The sequence below is a fragment of the Pongo pygmaeus genome, chromosome 6 (assembly GCF_028885625.2).
Source record: "Pongo pygmaeus isolate AG05252 chromosome 6, NHGRI_mPonPyg2-v2.0_pri, whole genome shotgun sequence".
Classification (NCBI taxonomy): Eukaryota; Metazoa; Chordata; class Mammalia; order Primates; family Hominidae; genus Pongo; species Pongo pygmaeus.
Window position 1 is genome coordinate 133,386,836 of NC_072379.2, and position 26,825 is coordinate 133,413,660.

At 47.1% G+C, this 26,825-nt stretch overlaps 1 protein-coding gene across 1 annotated transcript; it reads right to left on the bottom strand.

Moving 5' to 3' along the window:
• Positions 1–2,589: 2,589 nt before the first annotated feature.
• On the bottom strand, positions 2,590–20,429 carry LOC129040281 (aldo-keto reductase family 1 member B1). Its single transcript, XM_054494598.2, has 10 exons — positions 19,244–20,429; positions 11,835–12,002; positions 11,046–11,162; positions 9,977–10,054; positions 9,242–9,364; positions 8,626–8,732; positions 8,220–8,301; positions 7,538–7,621; positions 5,479–5,561; positions 2,590–3,005 (listed from the first exon to the last, which is right to left on the bottom strand). Exons 1-10 carry the CDS (start codon positions 19,631–19,633, stop codon positions 2,963–2,965), a joined length of 1,275 nt encoding a protein of 424 aa, XP_054350573.2. The 5' UTR covers positions 19,634–20,429; the 3' UTR covers positions 2,590–2,962.
• Between the last annotated feature and the right edge of the window lie 6,396 nt (positions 20,430–26,825).

Below are 26,825 nucleotides of genomic sequence, written 5' to 3' on the forward strand. Positions count from 1 at the left end.
TAATATATATTTTAGATAGTATATATATTTAATATATATTATTTAGATAGTATATATATATTAATAATATATAATACATTATATAATATATATTATATTAATATATTATATATTTTAATTTATAAGAAATTATAAGGCATTATAAGAAAAACTCTTCATTCACTCACACACTCACTCATTCATGCAACTGACATTACTGAGCCATTACTCTGTGCCCAGGTGGAGTTCTAGAAACTGGATAGAAGGGTGTGGAAAACAGAAGCTGGCATCTCAGGCTACACTGGGATTTGGGGCTGTAAGAGGACCTGAGGAGCCATTAGCTGCTTCCACTGCCTTCAATGGACAGAAAGACTTAGTATAACCTAAGGGGCTGGATCCTAGAGAGCCATGAATTCCCAGAACGCCCCTCCAGGGAAATCTCCCTGGGTTGAATCAATACTGACTGTGCTTATCCCGGCTGGGCATCCTCCCAGGGTCCTGCCAATGAGCCCCGTGATAAGCCGTGACAGAGAGCAGCAAGGACATTGCACTACAGCAGTTTCTGCAATTTTATCAACATAAAGGACATAGTGTTGAGAAACCTTGTTCTTTGAAATCAGATCATGAAAAATGATGCTGTTTGAAATCAAGTCTCCGGAGGCATTGTTCAGAGATTTTCCAGTGCAGATCTTACTTGCCCGTGTGATTTAATATTTAGTTCTGTATTTCCATTGGTCTCAATATCTTAACAGTTCTGCTCTTTGGCTGGAACATTATTTTGGTAAAACCCCACTGTTTCATGAATGTATGTTGTGCCCCCAACTTCACAAGGGCAAATGTCCCGAGATGGGGCCAGCACCATTGTTCTATAACTGCCACTGACTTTGCCCTCTGAAGGGTGACTTCATTCATCGTGATGAGTCCACCAGAGTCCTGAGGCTGGGCTGGAGTCTGCCCAGGTAGGTGTAGCGGTTTTGATTCCACAAGGGGAAGGAAGAATGGAGCTCTCCATTGGTGAATGAAGCAGCACCTGTCTTGATCTACAGACCTTCTCGCATCCATCCACTCCTCAGATGAATTGTTAGTGGAATGAAGCTGGTTCCACTGAGCTCCACAGCCTCAGCTTCTGCTCCCTAAGCCACACTTTTCAGCATACAAGCAACGGGACTTACCTGAGCCCAAGCCACTGACTGCTGAAAATATGACTGGAGCTTCAAAATGCAGAACCAGCTGTTCTCCCTGTCATTTGTTGCATGCCTTAATTCTCTTCCTCCTCTTCCACTGCGGGCAAGGCTCCTAAAGGGCAGTCCTTAGAAAAAATCTGAGGATTCTGCTGGAAAGTAGGGAGGGGAGGTTGCACAGCTTGCCTTTTATCTTTTTTATGCTCCTGGGCTGTCTCAAATTGTCATGCTACAATGGTCTATCCTAAGCGGAGATCTAAAAGGCAGGTAACCGATTTAAAAACTCATACCAATGACTACCTTAAAGTTTTTCCAAAGAGTGTTGAAGCCAACTGGAGAAACAGAGTGGGTCAGGTCAGATGATTTGACGTAACTGTTGTAACAAAACTAAAATCTACTCTTAATCATCAGAGGGCGACATAAGAGGTCTGCAGTTTAACAGATGTGACCTGCCTACTCCAGCAGGGGAACCTGGACCACTGTGATCAGCAGATGCCATGAGGGACCCAGGCCCGAGGCTGCCAGGTAGTAAGGGCAGCCTGTGCAGTGGGGCTCTGGGTTCTCCACCAGGCTGAACCCCAGCCGCAGAGGGGCTAGGTGTGCCCCTCCAGCCCTGGGTGAGGGCCAGGAACCACCACTGCCCAATTAACTATACCTTTAGAGGTGCATCTTAAACACAGATCACCTGCAAAGCAGTTAATGTGACTTGATCATGGGGGTCCTAATTATCCAATAAACAAGGCCAGCCACAAAACAACCTAACTTGATGAACTTTCAAGTAAGCACTTGTCTATTCCATTCCTTTCTTGGCCTTTGTTAACTCTGGATAAAGAAACGGTAACAAAAAGAAGCAACAGCATTCCGCCTCAAAACCTTTATTTTGTAGTCCTATTTCATCTTTATCCAATTGGAAGCCATTTATTTATGCTTTTCTTTCCTCTCATCTAGACAACAGGCTTCCGAAAAGCAATTTCTCTCAGGTTGTGCTGCTTAGTAAACACCGACTTTGGCCTTCACATGTAGAAGGCACAACCAAGGAAACTGTGGAATCGAACATGGGTTTACCCTAAAGCTGTGGCTCAGCCTTGGCTGCACCCTGGAATCACTTGGAGAACCTGTACACTCCTGCTGTCCTGGCCACAGCCCAATCAGATCAGCCTCCAGGGCGAGATCCAGACATCACCAGCCTTAAAGCCCCCAAAGGTGACCCGGTGTGCAGCCAGGATGAGACCCACAATCCTAAAGCTAAATGGGTAAAGTACTGGGGTGAGGGGCCCCCAACTTGCAGTTGAGGACGTGTAGAAAAGTCAAGTCCTCACTCCTTTTGCATCACTGACTGGCCTGCTTTATGGGTATCTGGAGAGTGATGGTTCAAAGTGAGATAGAAGGTTGCTATTGTTTTAAAAAACCAAAGCTCACAAAACCAAGCTCACAAAAGCACTTTTTATTTGAGGCAAAGAGAAGTCTTGCTGAAAGGGTTACAGTTCCAAGCAGTCAAAACTCAACTGTTAGTGGCACTATTTTGACCTGGTAGATTTTGCTTCTCTTTGGTCAGAAAAGGGTATTCAGGCTGTACTTTCCCCAGCAGGGTAGAAAGAAGGGCAAAGCAAACTGGAAGAGACTTCTACTCTACTGACAGGGCTCTTGAGATCCAACATCAAGCTAGACACGCCCTCGCTGGCCACTCTACAAGGTTGCTGTCCCACTGCTGAGTGACACAGGCCATACTACATTTGCAAGGAAAAAAATGAGGCAGGAAACACAGGTATAGGTCACTTGGGGACGAGCAGGCATCCATAGCTTCAAAACTCTTCATGGAAGGGGTAATCCTTGTGGGAAGTACAGCTGTCAGGAGAAAGGAGAAAACAGTTGCTTTTTGAAGAGGTGATTTTGACTATACCCAACTCCCAACAGAGAAATGATGTGTCTCACTGAAGAAACAAAATAGAACCTCAGAGGCAACAAACTAGTTCTGAGTGTGCAGATGATGGTTCTGCAGCTGGGGGAAGCAACTCACCCTCCAGACCCCTCTACCACTACTGTCATCAAGCAACACGTGTGAGGGACACCACCCTCCCCATGTGCCCAGCACTGTGCCTGGGCTGTGCAGAACGGCAACACGATTTCTGCCTTCCAGTAACTCAGTCTAGCTGGCAGGACCAGACAGCATTTTGTGGTCTTAAAACATCTTGTGTAATAATATGAGAAGGTAGGCCAGACACAGTGGCTCACGCCTGTAATCCCAGGCTGAAGCGAGAGGATCACTTGAGGCTAGGGGTTTGTGACTAGCCTGGGCAACACAGCAAGATTTCCATCTTAACAAAAAATTTTTTTAAATTAACCAGGCATGGTGGTGCATGCCTATGGCCCCAGCTCCTTAGGAGGCTGAGGTGGGAGGATCGTTTGAGCCCAGGAGGTCAAGGCTGCAATGAGCTGTGATCATGCCATTACATTCCAGCCTGGGTGACAGAGTAAGAGCCCATTTCAAAAAAAAAAGGGATGTTAAAAGTCTGTATGTGACTGAATCTCAAAGGATAAGAGAAGCAACAGCAAGTGCTCTGAGGACAGAGGGAGCCTCCTTGTATCAGTGGGGGCTGAAGTGAGCCCAATCAATGGTTGGCGATTTTATATTGGAAACAGGGCAGGGAGCACAGGGCAGGGAGCACAGGGCAGGGGGCACAGGGCAGGGAGCACAGGTGCAGACGTGTTTGTCAAGGCTCACTCACTGTCCATCTAGTAGGGCCAATGGCTGTGCTAGGAACATAAAGGCAGGAACGCTGGACAGATGGCTGGGCAGCTCATGTAAGGCCAGAGTTATGTAATCTGAGCTGGGTGCTTACAGTCTGTAATTCTTATTCAAAAGTTCTCCATGGTCTGCCTTTTTTGTATACCCACAGAGAGTGACACTGACATCAGCAGGTCAGGCTCAGTAAGGCATTCTCTGCCAGAGGGGTGGCATGTGTGTAGTTAGAGAAAACTCCCTAGGAGACCTGGGCATGTCAGGGCTAGCCTCTTCCTCCCACTCACCGCCACGCAACAGGATAATCAAACAGAAGTTTCTAGCACAATACTGGAAGGCAGAGGAGTCTAACTGTAAAGGGAGCAATGAGAAAACCACTGTGGTTCCTCAGCCCTGAGAGGTTCAATCCACTCTGTCTCAAGTGGGAGGGGAAAAGGAAGACGGATGAATGGGAGAGATTCTGAAAGGAGAACAAATGTAGCTTGGTGACTGATTCACTCCTCTCCTCCTTGTCCACTAGATCCAAAAATGATTTTAATGTCTAAGGCTAAGTAGCATTAACAGAGATGTCTGAAAGGGCACCGGCCTGGGGCTGCCTGTGACATGCTCTGTTTGCGGCCTATTTTGAGTGTGAGGCCACAGTGTGGCAGCAGCAGGCTCGCCAGGCACACACATGCCTGAAGCAGGGCAGAGTTATTGTCCAGGACGCAGACTGGGCAAACATCTGCCTGGGGCGGTGGCTGAAGCCAGCAGCAGTGCAAACTCTGGGGAGGGAGAGGGGACAGATGCTGGAAAGGGAAAACTGGTAGCCCACCCCATCTTAGGGAATGTTCAAATTTTGCTTAGAAGAGGAAGTACTGAGTGTGGAAACACAGAGCTCAGACAAGAATAAGGGTAGTGAGAGAGAAACAGGGTCTCAGTCTCCACTGCAAAATGAGAAGTTCCTTCTTGAAAGCAGAAAGCGAGTTACATGCATCACCTAGTTATTGAAATGGTAGGAAAAGAGAAAACCCCACAGAAAACCTTCCTAGGCAGCTCCTTCCAAACTACCATGCAGAAGAAACAGAACCAGAGGATGTGTGGCTGGAGGAACTGAGGTGCCTGCTGCTCAGAGGGAGGGCCTGTTTCGGAGCCATGTGGCTTACCAGGGTCAGAGCTGGGACTGTCTCAAACCTCAGCCCCAGGGGCTCCCGACCAAACCCCTTTCATTAGGGTCATTAAGACAAAAAGTCACAGGCAAATTCTTCCAGAGTTTGATCCAGGGTCACCTGGGATCACCTAGTTTCAGATGAACCACTAGGATTTAAAAATTAAATGGAAAGCCAAAATACGTAGTTACTTCAGGCCAGGCCAACAATGCCCCAGGGCTGGAAGAAGATATCAAGAGCAGATCTCTTGGCATCTTGGCTCCATGCAGTTCAGCTGATGCAGGTCATGTGGCTGAGAAAGCAAGGTAATGCGCAAAGCAAGAACAGCTGTGATGAGAGCACATAGGCGCTGAGGCCTGCAGGGATCACTCTTGCTCTGCAGCATCTGAGTATCTCCTGGGAACTGCTCCTCACGCTGGGGCTCACTCACCTCAACAAGGCACAGACCCTCCAGTTCCTGTTGTAGCTGAGTAAGGTGGTCATATCCTGGCTGCTCAGTTCAAAATCAAAGACCTAAAAAACAAACAAAAAAATCCAGTAAGCTCTGCAAATAAAAATAAAAGACAAAATACTTATGCAGGACCCAGGAGATGTCTTCCATGGCTTTGAGCAGAGAGGAGCGATAAGATAAACTGAACTTAGGAAAAGCTGATATATTAGTATTCAGGGAATGTGCATGTTGGGCTAGATAATATATGGAACGATGGAAACAGTCCTTCCTTTCCAGAACCTCCCAGGGAAATGATACATTTTATTTCATTTCAAAAAACACTACTGAGCACTTCTATTGTGATAAGCTGCAGTGAGGAATACAATCATGGGTAAGATGTGTCTTTGTCTCTATTTTAGGAAGCAAACAAAGGGCAGAGGTATTTCTACAACTGTAATACAAATAACTAATCACACACTGTATAAGACACTCAACAGAGCACAGGAAGGGCAGAGGTATTCCAAATGGATTCCAGCTGGGAAACTGAACAACCACAGCTGAAGAGGAGATGGTATTTGACATGGCCTAAGAAGTATAAGGTTTTGACACAGAGGGCAAGAAAGGTATACTGGGAGAAGAGAACCACCTGCATGAAGACAGCAGACGGTACAGAACTCAGCTGGCATGGAGGCTGGGAGGGAGGCAGGTAGGCACCACTGGGTGAGACCCACAAGAGGCTGACACACACTCCCAGAGCCGAAGGGCTCTTAGCTTCAGATGATCACAGAATGTGCAGAAAGAGAGTCTGCTACAGGCTCTGTGATTATGATCACAGAAAAATGTGCAAAAGCTATACAGTAAGATGCAAAAATAAAATAATTAGGTTAGCATTTTGAGATTAATCATTTATTTTCTCTTTCCTAATTCCTTAAAAAATAAAATATGAAACAAACGATGCATCTCTGGTGGGATATGCCTTTCCCTCAGTGGCCACTGTTTTGCCATTTTATCTTGGTACTTAGAACATCTACCTGCACGTAAGAAGAAAAATGTCTCCTCTACTAAACAATGAGCTCCACTTCCCTCTTCAGGGATCACTCTGCCACCTGTCACCTGTGAGACAGGGATGAGGCACTATGGCCACAGCCTCTGGGCAGTGGAATTGGGCAAAATCAGCTGCTCACCTGAGCCGGGGCCTGCCCAAGAGCCCCAGGCCCATGGCTGTGCTGCGCTCGGCACAGATCTTGGATAAAGATAGAGCATCCCTGGCAGAGCCACTTTGCTCAGTGAGAACAGAGGCTCTTGGGCCATCAGGACTCCCCTGAGCTGCTCTCCTTTGGGCATGCCCCCCTCCCCCACACCCCCGCCACCAATGCTGCAAGGGCAGGCAGGGAGGGAGGTGGTGCCAAGTAGCCTGAGCTGCTCCAGCTGCCACACTGAGCGCTTCGCCAGAGTCCTGACACACGTCTAGGCTCTGCCCATCATCACACGAACTCCTTGCAGAGCTGGTGAGTGAACTAAATGGCCCAGAGGGTCCTTTGCAGTCCCTGGACTTATCAGCACAGCAACATTTCTCGATCACTTACTAAGGTATTAAGCACCATGTGAAGTGCTTTGATGCATCACTTAATCTTCATAACAACCCTCAAAATGGATATTATTTTATAGATAGGGAAGCTGAGGCATCGAGCAGTTAAGTGACTTGCCCAAGGTTATGCAGCTGGTAGCTAACAGAGCTCCAGTGCAGGGCAGGTCCAGGCAGTGAAGCTCAAGAGCGAGATTCTCCCCGGGTAACCTCTCGGTGTGGTTGAAGGGCCTGAGCAAAGGTGTAGGTGTGTGCGTGCACAGCACGGGGCCCTGGAGGCCCAAGGCCTGCCCCTGCACACAGCTCCACTGGTGAGGTGTCTGTCTCAATCTATGGCTTGCTCGCCACAGCTCCCTGGCCTCAGAAAAGAGGATGGTGGGGATCCCACAGATGACACTCCAGGGATAGGATGAGAGGCCTCCCCCATCCCCCACTCCATGGAGGAGGGCCAGGCCTGACCAGCCAAGATCTTACCTTAAAGTTCTCAGCAATGCGTTCTGGTGTCACAGACTTGGGGATCACCACCAAGTTCCTCTGCATGGGGAACCGGATCAGGACCTGTGAGCCCAGGGAGACAGTGAGTGTGTATACATGCCAGGCACTCGCACCCATCATCTCAGTCTCTCACACACACAACCTACAGAAGGACGTGCTAGAACTCCACAGGTGATCAGAGAGGGGCTCCAAGATGTCAGGTCACAGCTAGCAACAGGTAGGCGACACATTCAGGTCCAGATCTGACTCCAGAGTCCTGCGCTAGCCACTGTGCCACACGCTTCAGTGTCTCAGGCGTATCATGAGACCACATGAGGCCCTCCACTGGCTAGAAATGCATACTACCACTCAGGAGAAGGAACATTCCCTGCACGGCTAAGAGCTCTTACATTTGTACAGATGAGCTTCCACATCAATGAACAAGTGCTGGCCCTCGTGGCAGTCACCCTTGCAGTAGTGGGGACAGGCACTATTACTCTAAGAGCCCATGCCAGAGTCTTCTAAAGCCCCGATCTGTGCCCTTTCCACTCTGCACTTGAGGACCCCTAACCATACTTCCTGTGAGGGTGTAACAGGCTCAGTCACTTCCTCCTCTTGGCTAACAGGACTATCAGGAATGAAGGCAGTTGTGGACAGTCAGGAACACCTGAAGTGGCTGTACCTGGGCTGTAGTTTTATTGTGCTTGGCTGCGATCGCTTTGATCCTGGGATCCTCCAGGAGGGAAGGGTCCTCGGGCTTGGCCCTGAGGATAGAAAGACAGTCCAGGTCACACCATCATGGCTACCACTCATGGCAGCCAGAAACCCCAACCCTAATCCTCCCATCAACCTCAGAGGGCAGCCACCAGTCTCCTCCTCAGAGCTGGGTTAAGAACCCCCAACCCTTTGGAAAAAGAGTGGTGTCTTGCTACTAGAAACTCCAACCCTTCCGGGAAAACCAGCAAGAGGCTCAGGGGAAGTTTTGCAGATCAGCCCCAGAAACATCTTCCTTGAGGCTGAATTGTTCTTTTTAGTCTTTTCTAATCTTCACCAAGTGACATGGGAGCGTGAGCCTGTGGGAAGCTCACCAGGGCCTGTCAGGAGAGCCGAGGGGGCTGTAGGCGGTCACCACGATGCCTTTGGACTGGCAGTACTGGATTAACTTCTCCTGAGTGAGATATGGGTGGCACTCAATCTGCAAATGCAAAAACAAGAGCTGATGGGAGCACTGTGGCTACATGCTGATATGACACAGATGAAGCTTCCTATGCTAAAGTCCCTCCCCACCCCATACAGAAAACTATGTATAACAAACACCCTATTTCCCAGATAAGCTGTAACTTCCTACAGTTCTCAGGTAGTATCCTTGGTGTTATTATTATTATCATCTTATTATAGATGTTCTCATGGGCCCTAGAGGGTTTTCTTGGCTTTAGCCACTTATCAACTATCACAGATCTGAGGATCTCATGGCTGCCTCTTTGTCAGACCCCAAATCGTCACAAGCCAGGCCCAAACCCTTTCTTTCCTGTAAGTTTCCTCTCCCAGATGTGCTGTATCATGCTGAATCATAACTCAGGACTCTGCCAACACCCAGGAGCTGCCTCCTGGCCACTTGCTGGGTGAGGTGGACGAGAAATCCCTACCAGCATCAGACAGTAAAACAGCATCGTTGCAACGCCAGTGTCCTTGGGAGATGTTTACCTGGTTAACTGCAGGATTATACTTTAAGCCAGGTTTGTTTAAGATCGTCTCCACCTGGAGATGGTTGAAGTTGGAGATGCCAATAGCTTTCACCAGCCCTTCATCCACCAGCTCTTCCATGGCCTACAGAGAAAAGTGTCTGTGTGGTGCAGAAACGAGCCCAGAAAGGACAGGATCAGAAGTGTCGTTTGCACCAGTTTAACGGGTCCTGCCCTCACTCTTCAGTGCCAGTGAATTAGACCTTTCAGAAGCTAAGAGACAGTAAGACGAAAGCCGGGCTGGCTTTAATGAGATAAGAAGAGCAAACAGGCCGGGCGCGGTGGCTCACGCCTGTAATCCCAGCACTTTGGGAGGCTGAGGCGGGTGAATCACGAGGTCACGAGATCGAGACCATCCTGGCTAACACGGTGAAACCCCGTCTCTACTAAAAATACAAAAATATTAGCCGGGTGTGGTGGCGGGCACCTGTAGTCCCAGCTACTCAGGAGGCTGAGGCAGGAGAATGGCGTGAACCCAGGAGGTGGAGCTTGCAGTGAGCCGAGATTGTGCTACTGCACTCCAGCCTGGGCAACAGAGGGAGACCCCATCTCAAAAAAAAAAAAAAAAAAAAAGGAAAGAAGAGCAAACAACAGGGACAGAATAACACAATGCAATGTGAGAAATGGCAGGCAGATTGCTCCTAAAAAGAAGAGGGAACCAGTCATGAAAACAAGGTCAAACCAGGGGCTGTCTTACCGCCCACGTGTCCAGAATGTTGGTGTCACTGGGAACCACACTGCCTGACTCATCCAGTGGGAAAAATTCCTTCCCAGGCTGTCATTACAATAAAAAACAAACAAACAAAACAGTCAATAATAGTCCTTCACAGACCTGCTGGGGGAAGCTGGCATCTAAAACAATTCTAAACCACCACAGCTGGCTAGGGACAATCTGTGTGCCACTATGAAAAGGAAATAGGCAGATAGCCAACACTTCTCTATCAAACGGGCTGGAGCTGAGACTGTCAGATGGAGACATGGACACTACCTGGCCACAGAGATTAGCCCCGCCACTGACTGCAATGCGTGGATACAGGAAGGACTCAAGACAAGGACTCACAGGGCCCAAGGCCTGGCGGGTCACTGGCCTATAAAACTACCACCTGGCCCAGCCTCCCCAGCTTACCCCTAAAATCAAAAGATAAAAGTCAAGTCCCTTCAGCCCTGACATGCTGTGGTGCAATAAAACAGGGCTACGGGATAAAGCTAAACCCACACTTTGAACCTGGCTCACAGCAGAAAACTGAGGCAGTGGCTAGAAAAAAGGCAAAAGACAAAATAACTCTCAAGTTCTTCTTGTGCAAAGAACCAGACTGCAAATATTTACCGGGCCTCCACAGGATAGGGTATGCATGTAGAACGTGGGTAGGGACTCATATGTGTGTGGGGGTTGTGTGTGTGCATGTGCCTGGAGGGGACGGCCAGGGCTGACCGTGCCTCATAGCTGTGTACACTACAGATAGCAGCCGTGTTTGCTGACAGTTTTAAATTGCACAACTACCAACTGGCAAAGAGCAGTGCTCCTCAAACTTCGAAGAAGTGTGCGTATTAGTCACCGCTGGTGCGGATTCAAATGGCCTGGGTGGGGCCCGAGACTGTGATTTCTAAGACGCTCCCAGGTGACGCCAGTGCTGATGGTCCACTGGCTATACCTTGAGCAGCAAGAACAGAAAGTCACCCACACGTAACCTGCTAAGAGAGCCCAAAACACACCACAGGTTACACCTGAGCCCCAAGGGACCTGGTCTGCACCAGGCATCCCATACCTTAAAGCCAGTCGGCCAGTGAATAAGGTAGAGGTCCAGGTAGTCCAGCTTCAGGTCGCTGAGTGTCTTCTGGCAGGCTCCTTTCACCAGGCCCTTCTCATGGTACGTGCACCACAGCTAAGCCAGCGAGAGGGCACATGTCATCATTGCCGGCCACAAGGAAAGACAGAGCAGTCTCCTCTCCCCAAAACCCATTTGTTTCACCATGATGCTGTGAATGGTTGTGAGGGCATTTCCACTGCGTACTGGATCCTAACTTTCCAAAGGCAGGCAGGATGACCAGGTCACAGAGACCTCTTACAAGGACCAAACAGAGGACACAAAATGGAATGGACAGATTGGCCAGCCTGCCCTAGGCCTAAGCAAGAACTCTCGAAACTTTCCGTCCGGGCTGGTGTTTGTGGAGCCAGCCCCATCCTCCTGCCTCATGTCCTTTGTGCATCAGTATCTCAGGTCAAAGACAGTGGCCAGCATTGGAGATTCAGTTTGCAGATGGGAACCAAGTTCCATCCTTGAAAGTGACTCCCTGGAGAGGGAGGGCCAATCCACAGCCTCAGCCTCATCAGCACGGGACTGTAAGCAATGGGCCCAGATGGAATGACCGTTCAACAGAGAGCCAAGGATGGGCAAGCTCTGGAGCCTTGTATGGCCATGGGTGACATGTTTCCCCTGGAAGAATCGCTCATCAGTGAAAAGTGTAGCTGTATTGAGTGTGGACTTGGCTTTGGGCTGATGCACCAACAGATGATGGGACCGAGAGCCCCTTCCAGCCCCACCGCGGAACGATACCTTGCTGACGATGAAGAGCTCCTCACGCTTCACCACCTGCTCCCTGAGCTTCTCCTGAATGGCCACCCCCACCTCATTCTCATTCTGGTACACATGGGCACAGTCGATGTGGCGGTACCCGACGTCAATGGCCACCTTCACGGCCTCAGTAACCTGCCCTGGAGGGGACTGAAAGGAGAACGAACATGAGCCCCGCAGAATGCAGTTTCCACAGCAAGGAGGAGGGGCAGTGGCAGCCGCCGATCCCTGCTGACCAGCCTGCCACTTTGTTCAGCAAAGACAGACCAGGTGCACTTCCTCAGCAGCATTCTGGACTACCAGCCTCAGATGCGGGGGATGGAAGTGAAAGGCCACACAGCATTGCCCTGTAGGAGAATCTGACAGCCATTTAAGCTCAGGTCAGATCACTTTTAAAAGATATGCTGAAGCCATCTCATTTTCTTGCTTCTTCACATCCACGGATTTGCAAATCACTGTATTAAAAACATTTCCCCACACTCTGAATGCTGATAGTAAGGGAAACCATTTCCTTCAAATATCTCAAAATATTTCAAAAACAGATGTCCTATGGACCCCAATTCCCATTTGGCTCCCCAGTTCAGCCAGCGAATGCCTGCCCCTTACGCTCTCTTTTCATGCATGGCTTCTGATACCGGCAATCGCTTGTTTTCAAGTGGTTCTGGGAGATTATCATGAAGTCAAGCACGTCACCGATGTTTATTCAAAGGCCCATGTGTCAATTCTCACTGTATGAGGATCTGCTTCAAGGGGTGGAGACACGAGAGATGGCCCCTCAGAGATATTAGCAGAGAGAAATGAGTTAAAGGGAAACAAGGGGGAATGTGGATCACCAAAGATCACCAAATGGTTAGTGGCTGACCCAGCAAAATGACTAAATGGGTGTCCATGGCCAAGCCACCTGACCATCTGAGTGACCAGAACAGCTGTGGGGAGCCTGGCTACTGAGGAGGAGGAGGAAGTGCCTATATGGCATCGCGCATCACTGGCACCCAGACAGGCTGCATGGACACGTATCCCCCAATTTTCACTATCCTGCTATGATCACAGAGCTGAGCAATAAACATGTGCAGCGGGCTGTTGAATGAACAGAGCACATTCCTTTGGAGAGCTGGGGTAGAAACAAATGAAAAGAAAAGCCCCCCAGGGCCATAGCAGCTGCAGACATCTGTGTTTTGACATCAGCTATTTTCAACAGGCTTTGGGGAAGAAAGGGGCCCAGTTGAACAAGCCCATTACCAGAGCCTGTTAGCATGGAGCTCACTCTCCACCTCAGAGGGACCAGCGAGGCAGCGTGGGGATGCTCATCGAAGGTGTGGGTTAAGAGGTGACCTTCAGAGGACCTGGAGACCTCTTATTTGACTGGAGGACCTCAGAAGCTACTCTTGCAGCCTTCCCCACTCTGCACGGTTGAAGGAACAGAGAATCTCAATTTCTAGAAAGAATGCCTTACCACAGGCTCTGAGTGGTGTCCGGGCACAACCACCACTGATGAGAGCAGGGAAAGCAGAGGACATCCCTACCCCAGAAAGGACAACTGGGGCCCAGGCAGCAAACTGCCCAGGACACATTGTACTTTCTCCAGGCTTGATGGCGCCTTGATTGATTTTTCTCTGAGGAGCTGCTGAGGGCACACTCCGCAGGCTCGGCCTAGCCACACACCGCCTGCCATGCAACTGGTGTGGGGACAGGAACATGACTCAATCCAGGCCATGAGACTCAATCTTTGCACTTGAATTGGAACCACTGAGACCAGCCCTGTTTCTGCTGGGGTCATTGAGCTGGGAGAATGTCAGCCTGAAGCTGCTGGAGGAAAGCGGAGGGAGGCCGAATCCTGGTGACAACATTTACAACCCTGAATCTCAGACACCTAATGTCAGCGGCTGTTGTTTGGGAAATCAATCAATCCCCACCCCAAACACACTTTTTTTTTTCCTGCTTAAGATTAAAGTGGTTTTTCAGTTCTTTGGAACCAAAAGAGCACAGACTAGGATAATCAAGGTTGCGTTGGCACGAAATGAAAAAAAAAGTTGTGAGAGGTTTTTCTAAAGTAAAAGACAGCAATGACTGCAAGAGGTCATGAAGAAGCTGCTGATCATTCCTTGGATATGTGCCAATCGCTGGAGATGTGTGCTGGGAGGCTGATCAAAGGTGCTGGAGGGAAAAAGTCACCTCTGCAATGAAAATGTACGAGGATCCACAACCACATTCTATGTTAATAATCTCAATGTACAGCCCTTCCCTCAGAGAAACTAATTTGCCTTATGAAAAATGAAGCAGCCAACTTAAGCTATGGTGAGAAACCATTCACTAAACTTCGGAATGCCAACACAGGATGACAACATCACAGGATGTCAACAAAGAGAAAATGCAAACAGAAGGAGGGGTCCAGATTGACTTCTAAAAAGAAGGTAAACTATGAAAACATGCTGGGTGGCATCCAGGCACAGCCATTACTGATGAGAGCTGTAGAAATGCAGTATATGAAACACTCCAATTACAGCGCAATCATACAAATCCTACATGTTTCTAACCCGATCCTGCCACTAATCTGTGTGCCCTTGATGGGCAAAGCCATGCATGCCCATTCCTCCTGGAACTTCTGGCTCTGCAAAGCTCTACGTTGGGCAGTGACTTTGCAATGCTCTGGGCTGATGGCACCAAGTGATGGCAGTGAGAAGCCTCTGCCCTTGAGTCCTCCACCACCTCTTCAAGACAGCAGTCCTACTTCCTCCTTTGATAACACCAGCCGGCTAATATCAACTCTGAGACACTGATAACTAAAATCAGTGTCTCCCTCCTACACAGATACACACAACACTCCTTTTAAAACCTAGTCTTCTTCCCTTTTGCTTACAGGTCTTGCTAGTTACTTCAAGATACCCCTCCCTCTCTTCCCTCTGCAAGTCAAAAAGCAAGCCACAGTGCTAAACAGGAAGACGGTCACAGGACAGTGTTTATGGTAAAACCAAAGTATCTCAGAGATTGGATATTTTGCAATATTAACCACGGGGATCTCTGGGAAGAGGGAACTCTTTTCGTTTTTGAAATGTTCTCTAGTTAGCAGGTGTTACTACTGAAATGATAGGGGGAGGGGGCAAAGAAACTTCACTTTGGGTAAAGAAATCGTCCTGAGTAGGAAGCATGAGAATGGTGTGCTGATAATCCTGGAGCAAGGAACAGGAAACGATCACTCAGAATCAGGTTTGGCAGCAGAAATTAACTTCCTCCTGTTCTATTTTAATCAATTTGTCCCAAATTCTAAGACACTGCTGTTTCCAACTAGTTGAGATGTGGATGGACCAGGACTAACCCTGTAGGGGCAGGGCTTATTTAAATGTCTTTGGTCTTGAAGAGGAGGAGATGGGGGCTTTAGAGACACCAGGGAAGTGAACAGTAAATCTGGCTCCTGTGTTACCTCCATGCCCACAGCACCTCAACCCTCACCCCATCCAAGGATCTTGGGCCATCACAAGCTTACCCCACTTGGGGAAGGTGGAGCAAGTCTTTCCTGGCACATTTTCTTTTACCTCATGCATTCTCAAAGTGGGTGCTATTGTCCCCAAAGAGACAAAAATTAGTTCTTTGGGGCAAAAAAACCCCCTCAGCTTATAGAATGGCTTGTGACCCTCTAGAAGGCTACTGGCCATAAGCAGAAGTACAATATTATCTGTGATATTACAATTTTATTTTGGGGCAAATTAGGGGAAAAAACAGTCTCACAAGGTTCCTAGGTGGGAGGGAGGTAGTGATCACGGCAAAAGATGGAGAAACATAGTTGTACCTTCAGCCCTAGGAGTATTCTGTGAGCACACATAGGAGACTTACAATGACTTTTACCCTCAACAATTTTTCAACTACACTAAAAACACTATCAGTAACAACACACTGGCGGGCACCAGATATCATCTCTGTTTTAAAAGCTTCCTGGCTTTACAATGCTATGATGGGTTTTTGTTGTTGTTGTTGTTTCTGAGACGGAGTTTTTTTTTTTTATCTTGTTGCCTAGGCTGGAGTGCAGTGGCACAACCTCAGATCATGGCAACCTCCATCTTCTGGATTCAAGTGATTCTCCTGCCCCAGCCTCCCAAGCAGCTGGGATTACAGGCGCCCACCACCATGCCGGGCTAATTTTTGTATTTTCAGTAGAGACGGGGTTTCACCATGTTGGCCAGCTGATCTCGAACTCCTGACCTCAGGTGATCCACCCGCCTTGGCCTTCCAAAGTGCTGGGATTACAGGTGTAAGCCACTGTGCCTGGCCAGTGGCCTTGTTTACTATCCAGTGTAGAAGGCAAGCCTGCCAGAAAGAAACCCTGTCCAAGCCACGTGAGTCTGGGGCAGAGATGGTCTCCCCACCTGCCTGAAACCCTCACCTGAGGAGAGAATGGAGTTTGAGGACCTTCAAGAGTAGAGACTACCAGAGCCCTGCTGAGGGTCTGAAAGGTACAACACAGCTGCTATGGCATGGGAAGACCCAGGAGAACAAGGAACTGCACCTGCCTGCAGGGCCTCCTCCAGCTGTCACAAAGACAGGCAAAGGATCACATCTTTTGTCGAGCATCTGTGAAAGAATACATACACACATACAAGGGAAAAGTTTTTTGTTTTGTTGTTTTTTTAGATGGAGTCTTGCTCCATTGCCCAGGCTGGAGTGCAGTGGCGGGATCTCGGCTCGCTGCAACCTCCACCTCTGGGGTTCAAGCAATTCTCCTGCCTCAGCCTCCCGAGTAGCTGGGACTACAGGTGCGTGCCACCATGCCGGGCTAATTTTTTGTATTTTTAGTAGAGACGGGGTTTCACTGTGTTAGCCAGGATGGTCTCGATCTCCTGACCTCATGATCTGCCCGCCTCTGCCTCCCAAAGTACTGGGGTTACAGGCATGAGCCACTGCACCCGGCCCAAGGGAAAGGTTTTAAGTCATTAAAAAAAAAAGGAAGTTGATTCCAAGTCCATCCTTACACCATTAGTTTGACCCACCATTCCCCGCTGCCCCCACTGTACAATTCTACACCAACCTGATCTCCTCATCCACAGAAATACAAGTGGGCGTTTTCACCATACAGCTATCTCTAAAGTCGTTTTACTTCTTCATATGAATTCAACACATAACTTTTGGATACCTACTACTATATTTGCCAGGCACTGTGAGAAGTGCTAGAAATAGTAATGAATGAAGCAGACATTATCCAAGCTCTCAATGAACTCTGTCTACTGGAATGCATAACCTAAATGTACAGATGTTATGATGTGATGTTATCTTAAACAAATACACAGCTTTTTGGGGCATTGAGTGCTCAAGTGAATAATTTGAAACCCTCTTTCATAAATTTTTACTCCTCAGCCTGGACAACATAGGGAGACCTGTCTCTACAAAAAATTAAAAACAAACTACCCGAGTGTGGTGGTGCACACCTGTGGTCCCAGCTACTTGGAGGCTGAGGTATGAGGACTACTTGAGCTCAACAGGTTAAGGCTACAGTGAACCATGATCATGCCACTGCACTCCAGCCTGGGTGATGCTGAGCCCATGTCTCAAAAAAAAAAATAAACTTTTACTCCTTATTTACCCTAGAGTAGTGATTTTCAAATGATGGGTCACATAACTAGCTTCTGGAGGTATGACAATAATTTTTGGAAAAATGGAATAGAAAAAAATATTGAAATGCAGCCCACATAGGTTAAGTACTGTTAAGTAATTTTTATTCCAGATACATGTATATATCTGTGCGCTGCATCATGCTTAGAAAGTATTCGCTATTGCCAAGAAAACATCCTTCTGCATCCATTCCAAGAGCATAACATGCAACAGATGGAAATTAGCTTGGTGTCATGGTTGTAATTCAATTACACCCTTAGAGACACCACTGGAGTTTTCGGAGGAAACAAATCACGTACCCTGATCATTCTGGCCAAGAAACACTCTCCCTGATGCAAATGACCTTTTTCTTACCTTATATTTACTAATTTTCAACAGCAGGTTTTAGGATACATGTAAACTCTTCTGTCCTATTTCAAACATCTCACAGTTCACTCAGTTCTTTCTGTTGTTTTCTTCCCTTGTCTGTGTGTAAATATCCAACGCCCAGGCCCATATTCAAATTTTAAGAGAAAAACCTGGGACGTGGGCGTGCCAGATGGTTCACACCTGTAGCTTTGGGAGGCGAGGTGGGAGGAGCGCTTTGAGCCCAGGAATTAGAGATCACCCTAAGCAACAAGGGGAGACTGTCTCTGGGGGGAAGAAGAAAGATTAGCCAGGTGTGGTGGTGAGCGCCTGTAGTCCCAGCTACCCGCAGTGCTGAGGCAGGAGGATCACTTGAGCCCAGGAGTTCCAGGCTGCAATGAACCATGATTGTGCCACTGCACCCCAACTTGGGCAACAAGACCCTGTCACAAACAAACAACAAAAACAGAAACAGAGAGAGAAACCCAGGTTATGGCTGTGGAATGTAATATGCAATACTTAGAAGTAGGTCAAAAATTCTGGGTTTTGCCTCAGCTCCCATACCACCACCTTTGTTGCTCAATTTTCAGATAATCAGGCTACTATTTTTGGTTTTTCATATCATATTATCATTTTTCATATCCTATGATGTTTCATGTCCTATTGTCATTTTCATCCGGCTAGGCACTTCTCGGGGACGCTGTGTGGTGTTGAGGTTTTCCAGGGAAAATGCTAACCTTGGCGCCTGCTGAATTATCAACTGGCTACGGGGTGCCCAGATTTTCTCCCGAGTTCCAGACCCAGGGCACCCCGAGGCGGCGCCTGGCCGAGGAGCTCCGCACTGCGCCTTCTTAACAGCTGGGTCCGGGCAAACTCGAGCCACCTAATTTAATTCTCTGCCCTCTACCGGCTTGAGATGCTTATTCCTGAGGGAGGCAAGAACGGAAACGACTGAGACAAACCATTTACAAGTAAGGCAACGGGGCCACAGGTGCCTCGAGGGGAAGGAGGCTGGGGCTGCGCTCCCACACCTTGCCGACGGCTCCACGTCCCTGTCTGCGCCCGAGGTCCACCGGTCTGCGAAGCCCATTTTCGCCGCCTCCCTCTCGCGTTGTGCCGCTTGGGGCGCCCGCTCGGACCCCAAATGCGGACTGGTGGGCCGCCCATCAAGAGTTGCCCGCGGTGGGGCGGGGGCTCCCGCGAGCTGCTCCCAAACCCCACTCGCAGGATGCCTGCCCTGACACCCAGGGCCAGCCCCGGGAGCCAAGGCCCCCGGTCTCCACAGGGCAGACCCCAGCCCGCTGGGGACCCTGCAAGCCCGCGCGTGGCTCCCAGCACGCCGGGCGTCCGCGGCGCAGGCTGCTCAGGGTCACTCCGGGTCCTTCGCCGACACAGGCCGCGCAGAGAGTGTGAGGCGAGCCCCGGGCCCGCGCCCCCCAAGCACCTACCTTCCAGGTACCCAGCCCCAGGATGGGCATCTTGGCGCCATTGTTGAGCACGAGATGGCTGGCCATGGCTGCTGCGCTCTCCAGACCCCCGCCCAGCACGGTGCGGCCTTGGCCGCGGCGCGTACCATTAAATAGCCAGTGAGGTCGGCAGAGAGGGCGCCTGCGGTTGGCGCGCCGCTGCGCGAAGGAGCCTTCTGATTGGTTGCGCCGGAGGTGCCGCGGCAGCCTTCCCCAGGGGTCGGCAGGGATGCTTCTTCCGCCAGGTCCTAGTGGCACCGGAATTTTTCCGCCCCCATCGCTCGCCCGCGCCCCGCGTGGCAGAAAAGAGTTCCTCAGCTGCTGTATCTCGTGGGAAAGCGAATGCTTTAGCGAAAATAACAGGCATCCCATAAATACACAGACTGGAAATAAGTTTTGGTTTCATTAAGAGCCCAGAAGAATGCCTTTGTCTATTGTCCAACCCCAGTTTGATGCTCTTTGGGAATCTGACGAATACCTTGTCCTTAATCTATGTGAATCATACTGACTACACGTATAGTTTACCGCACTTTGTTCTTAGACAAAGGTGCATGCCAGAAAAATGGCTTGCAATCTTTTTGCAAAGCACCTTCACAAAATATGGGTTTGCCCAGACTTTTTATAGCCTTCTGGAGCTATCTTTGCACCCCACTCTAGTTGTTAGCTGTGTCTGTGCATACTAGGTGTGGTTCAGCAAGCCTTCCACCAAAAGCCAGCATCCTTTGATGTTCTTGAGGTTAGAAAGCCTTGATGGGCTTGATCCAGAACTCTCAGAAGAATTTGGAAAGTAAGACTCTCCATTCAGAATCAGTAAGACAAATTTCATCAGTCTTTGGAAAGTGAGACTCTATCAAAGCAGTAAGTTCCAGCACAGTAACTTAGCAAAACTCTCTAGAGGAAGAAAAGTGAACAGACAGAAACCCACAGAAGAAAAAGTTAACTCTAATATTGTAGCTTCCAGTATTTCAAATTACAAGGTACAAAATAATAAATTGATCAGCCCTAATTGGCAGGTAGAAACACACAGTTTTCCAAGCTAGCCTAAGAAAAGTCACTTGAAGATCCTTGAAGACAATTTTGGTTTCTTTCCAACAACCTCTCTTCATGATACTCTACCTCACCCCAACTGCTCTTTCTGCTCCATCACCCTCCAATCTTTCCCCTAATTATGCAAGATTGCGAACTCCATCTGCCTAGTAATGACTCAAGCACCAGGTCTCTCTAAACTCCATGCTGGTGATTTTCCATTTAGTGCTTTCTTTAAAAGTGCTCCCTCCTGGAAAAATTTATACAGAACAGACTAGCCCAGATATTTTTCCATGTAACTTTTGTAAAAATTGTTGCTACTGGGCAAATTCATTTGTCCCCAAGTAATAGAATTTGAACTTGAGCCTGAAGCTGGAAACTTGCTTTGTGTAAAACAGCAAGTTCCTTCCTCCATGAGAGTCCTCTTGACTTGGAGGTTGCTCTGCCAATTGAACCTCCTGGGTCCAAATCCAAAGAGCTAATGTCTTGTGAAAATGTTACACCTTGAGTGGCCAGGTTGGTACACACAGAAGGGTCATCTGTTAGGGACATGGACTCAATATCAGAGGCTTTGTTGTTGTTTTGATAATAATTGAGTATACAGCTTGATTGCATGAAGGTATAACTGTGTCTAAAGCTGGAGTGATACCTGTAGTCTCAGCTTCTCAGGAGGCTGAGGTGGGATGATTGCTTGAGCCCAGGAGTTGGAGACCAGCCTGGACAACATAGCAAGACCCTGTCTCTAAAATAAATAAATAAACCCAGAATATTTTGGCTGGGCCGTGCAAATGTGAAAAGTTGTATCAGTGGAATTTCTATAGCAACAGTAGCACTGTAGTTGGGACATGCTATTATGATAGCCCCCTAACATCCCCCATTGCCTCTGTAATCTTTGTAAAATGTACACATACCAAAATTTTTGATCTCAAGATTTTTGATCTCCCATCTTTTGATAAGTATACATATCAAAATTTTGTTTGAAAAAGGGAAAAAAACCCTTCAATGGAATCCTCCTGAGAAACACTCTAGTAATTGGAATCTTAACATGCTCTGAACCAGTAATCTCCCATCATGGGAATTATTTCCCAAGGAAATAATTTAAAAGGAAAACACACACACACACACACACACACACACACACACACACACACTAGGTATAGGGCTGGGCTGGGACCAAGGTAAGACAAATGAGGTACACAGGTGCAAATTTTCATGCCAGAAGGTAGGAGCTTCCTTACATTTATGTCCTTGGCACTTGCCTCCCCTTATCCCAGGCCTTCACACAGATATACACATATGTGTATGTATTTTTAAAATGCTGTATACATAAAGTAAAACTGTAAATATCTAACAATAGCAAGAGATAAGGTGTAGCCATCAAAAGTAAAGATGATAAAGACACAGAGAAAAATGTATATGAGGTAATGTTAAGGTGAAAGTAGAAAACAAAGTCATATAGCTATGAAATGATGCTAAGAAGGAAAATACAACCTATAACATTTGGGAAATTTAGGAAGAAGCCAGAAGGAAATGGGGAATACTCTTTGTCAGATTATTTCCTTAATGAACACATTTTGAATTAAAAGACAACTTCTTATGAACTGTCCAATTCCCATAGGATAAAACTTAAACTACTGAGCCTGGCATTCAAGGCCCTGCGAGACCTGGTACAAGTTTGAACATACAAAAAAACCACCCAGTTGTATATTTAAAAAGGTAAATCATATGGTATGTAAATTATATGTCAATAAATCTTCTGTAAACAAAGTTTACATGCTACATGTCCAACACAAGCTGGTGGAGCTGAGGGTGACAGTAGGCTCTGTTCATATTGTCACTCAAGAACTCAAACTATGCCACCACATTGTTTCCCTGCTGTCCCAACCCAAGGCTTCAGGGTTTGGCTTAGGAAGGCAAAAGAGAACCTAAGAGTCTCAAATGAGCAATCAATTGCTCAGGCCTGGAAGTGGCACACATCACTTCTACCTATAATCCTTTGACCAGATCTGTTGTAGAGCCCAGCCAGGCCTGTCTTCAATGTGATGGGGAAGTGTCATCCTCCTGTGTGCCAGAAAACAGAAGTGAATGGGTATGGCGAGCACCAGAAGTCTCTTCCACAACGACAAACCACTACTGAGTCTTTATTATGGTTCGGACACTGTATTATGGTTCAGCACTTGGCATATGTTATATGAAGGTGCTGCTGCTGCTGCTTATATATCTATTGAGTTATGTATGTTAAATCATTTAATCTTCATAACCACCCCTTTCATGGATACTATGATCAATCCACGTTACACGTGAAGAAACTGAGATGCAGAGAAGTGAGAAAAATTGCTAAGATCTCACATTAAGTAAATGTTAGGGTCAATATTTAAACCTAGGAATTTGACTATAGCACTCAAACTCTTAACCACTACCAGTAGCTTTCAAATTTTTAAACTGTGACTCACACTAAGAATTTTGGAATGAGTGATGTCAGGAAGAAGGCTGACTAGAAATGCCTAGTTCTTATCCCCACCGTAAGAAAGGACCAAGGGAATGAATAAACCGCTAACATTTAACTGGAATTATGAAAAGAGAGCATTAAAGTGCAATGGGGGAGTAGAGGGGAACTTGTAGTGATTGGAAGCCCAAGAGAGTACCATGGAGGCACATGGCCTCTGTAGCCCCGTCTTGCCTGCCACAATTGCATCAGCCCAGAGACAGGAGGGAAGTCCCCTTGTAGGGAAAAGTTAAAAGAACCTCACCAGTCTCCATTGCCACTGTAAATGACTCCAGTCCTCATTACAAAATAATCCCACAGTCCTTGCAAGCCCTGTGCCCAGTTTGAAGAGCTTCTGGGAATCCATATAGCTATATCACTCCGAATTAGGAGCACAGGATGTGTACACACCCTTCCCTTAGTGAGCCAAGCTGCTGCAGCATGGTGCCGTCTTGAGATTAGAGCCATTTCTGGACTGTGCCTTGCTCTGGGGGCCGTAGCCATTGCACTTCTCCAGCACTGGGGCTCCATCTTCATTCCACCAAGCCCACATGTGGGCCAACTGCACAAAGACTGGGCCCAGGATTGGCTATGACTCTGGTCCTGCACCACAGTGAAACCAACCCCTGTCATCTGCAATACAGCTGGAGGAACAGTCTGACAGTCTCACCCAGGGTGAACCTTCCTTTAAGCCAGCCAAATGGCTGTGTATCCTCCCTCAAGCAGGAGAGGTCCTTAGCCCATCTAACAGCTGACATGCCTGCCCCCAGGCCAGCAGAGTGGCCATATGCAGATGTACAGGGCCTGAAAAACAGGCCTGTAGCACCTACTCCCTCCATGAACACACCCTTGGATTGCCTCCCATTCACAACCAGGGCTTGGGGAAACTTGAGAAGCTGACTGAGTAGCTGTGCGAAGCCCACACAGGTGGCTGAATCCCACAACTCCAGCTGCATGGATTCTGGGCCCAGAATTGCCTGTGACTCTGGTCCTGCACAGCAGTGAAACCAACCTACACTGTCTGGTTTTACAGCTGGAGGAAGAGTCTTGTCCGAGGACAGCCTACCCTTAAGCCAGGTAAACTGCTGCACACCCTCTCCCAAGTGAGAGAGGTCCTTGATCCACCTAACAGCTGACATGCTGCTGGGCCCACAGAACAGCTGTGTGCCCATGCCAAGGGCCTAAGACACAGTAGCAGCATGGGACCACACCCCTACCATGGACATGCTGCTGACCTGCCCAAAGGACCTGCATGTGCAATCAACGCTTGAGAAACAGCCCTGTTGGCCACCCCCAGCAGACATGCACCCAGGCCAGCCAAGAAGGTGTGTGGCTGCATCCCATACCTGAGAAATGGCCTTGTGGATTGCCCTGGCAAATGCACTTCCAGGCAGCCAAGCAGCCATGCACTCATATCTTGGACCTGGGAGATAGCCCCATAGGCAATCCTTAGAAGGCAAGCAGGCGGGCCATCAAAGCAGTGACACACCTGACCCCCAGGCTTGGGAAACAGCCCCATGGCACTAAATCACAGTGAGCCAGACCCAAAGTTGGCCAATCCAATGTGGCCACACATGCACTCAGACATGAGAAAGGCCTGGCAAGCCCACCATGGCAAAGCTTCACTGCCACTGCCACAAAATCTCTCAGCCTAGGACACTGAGGTACTCACAAACATTGAGAGGATAGATTACAGTTGAAGAAACTGTGCAGATGCCACACTACTGCATGCATCTAGAAACAAAGCCAACACACTGCACTGAACCTACTCCCCAAGACCGATCTATGAGAATAAATCTTTCCCTATAAAACCTACTCCATGAAATTGGAAGGAGTGACTGTTCCACCAAATGTGTAGAAATCAGTATAGGGACACATCAAACAAGAAGAAGCAAGGAAACATAATACTTCCAAAGGAACACAGTAATTCTCCAGTAACAAACTGCAATAATAAGGAAATGCTCAAAATGCCAGGAGAAGAATTCAAAATAATAATCTTAAAGAAACTCAATGAAATAAAAGAGAATAAAGATAGAAAACTCAACAAAATTAGGAAAACAATTAATGATTTGAATAAGAAATTCAACAATGAGAAGAACCAAACAGAAATCCTAGAGCTAAAGAATTCAATGAATAAAATAAAAATACAACTGAGAGTTTCAATGACAGATGAGATCAAGCAGAAGAAAGAATTTCTGAACTTAAAAGATAGGTCATTTGAAATAAAACAAGCAAACCAACAAAAAAGAATAAAGGAGGCATATGCGAGTTATGAAGCACCATTAAGCAAACAAATATCTGCATTATGGCATTACAGAAGGAGAGTATAAAGGAAATCATATAGAAAACTTATTTAATGAAATAAGTCCAGGCGCGGTGGCTCCTGCCTGTAATCCCAGCACTTTGGGAGGCCGAGGCAGGTAGATTTCTTGAGGTCAGGACTTTGAGACCAGCCTGGCCAACATAGTGAAACCCTGTCTCTACTAAAAATACAAAAATTAACCAGGCATGATGGTGAGCACCAGTAATCCCAGCTACTTGGGAGGCTGAAGCAGGAGAATCACTTGAACCCGGGAAGTAGAGGTTGCAATGAGCTGAGATCATGCTACTGCCCTCGCCTGGGCAACAGAGTGAAACTCCATCTCAAAAAAAAAAAGCATATTTAATAAAATAATACCTGAAAACTTCCCAAGTGTTGGGAGAGAGACTGATATCCTGATTCAGAAAGCTCAAAGAATCACAAATAGAGTCAACCCAAACAGGTTGATATGCCTCTCTGAGGCATATTATAGTCAAATTGTCAAAAGGCAAAGGCAAAGAAATAATTCTAAAAACAGCAAGAGAAGAGCATCAGATGACATAGCAGAATCCCCACTAGACTAATAGTGGATTTCTCAGCAGAAACTTTACAGGCCAGGAGAAAAAGGGGTGATATATTCAAAATACTGAAAGAAAAAATGACCACTCAAAAACATTATACCCAGCAAATCCATATTTCAGAAATGAAGAAGAAATAAAATCTTTCATAGGCAAGCAAAAATTAACAGAATTCATCACCACTAGACCAGCCCTACAAAAATACTCAATGGAGTCCTACATCTAGAGGTGAAAAGACCCTAATCACCATCATGAAAACACATAAAACTATAAAACTCATTGGTAGGGCCGATACACAAAGGAAAAAGGGAAATCGAACCTATCTCTACATAAAACCACCCAACCACAAAAATAAATAATAAGCAAGGAAATAAAGAACAAAGGATATACAAAACAACCAGAAAATGATTAATAATGACAGGAGTAAGTCCTCAAATATCAATAATAACCTTGAATGTAAATGGATTAAATTTCTCATTTAAGAGATATAGACTAGCTGAGTTAATTAAAAGAAAGAGGACACAACTATATGCTTCCTACAAGAAACTCATTTAACCTGCAAAGATGCACATAGAAAGTGATTGAAAAAGATACTCTACTCAAAAGGAAACAGAAAAATGAGCAGGAGGAGATATATCAGACAAAACAGAATTCAAATAGAAAGCTAAAAAGAAAGATAGATATTATGTAATAATAAAGGAATCAATTTAGCAAAAGAATATAACAATTGCAAATGTATGTGCACCTAACACTGGAACATCTAGATATATAAAGCAAACATTATTAGATTGAAAGGGAGAGATATACTCCAATAGAGTGATAGCTGAGGACTTCCAAACCCCACTCTTGGTATTGGACAGATTCATCTAGACAGAAAAACAATTAAGCAACATCAAATTTAAATTGCACTATAGACTCAGTAGACCTAACAAACATTTACAGGATATTTTACTCAACAGTTGCAGAATACACATTACTTTTGTCAGGACATGGAACATTCTCCAGTATTGACCATATGTTAGGACACAAAATAAGGTTCTAAAAATTTTTTTAAAGGCCAGGTGCAGTGCTTCAGGCCTGTAATCCCATCACTTTGGGAGGCCAAGGCAGGAGGATTGCTTGAGCCCAGGAGTTCAAGACCAGCCTAGGAAAAATAGTAAGATCCTGTCTCTACTA

Coding starts and splice junctions, on each gene's coding strand:
- LOC129040281 (XM_054494598.2), bottom strand. CDS start 19,633: ATGGGATGCCTGTTATTTTCGCTAAAGCATTCGCTTTCCCACGAGATA. Junction 11,163..11,834: donor AGCTCTTCATCGTCAGCAAG/GTATCGTTCCGC, acceptor TCGCTGGCTTAG/CTGTGGTGCACGTACCATGA. Junction 5,562..7,537: donor GCATTGCTGAGAACTTTAAG/GTAAGATCTTGG, acceptor TTTGTTTTTTAG/GTCTTTGATTTTGAACTGAG.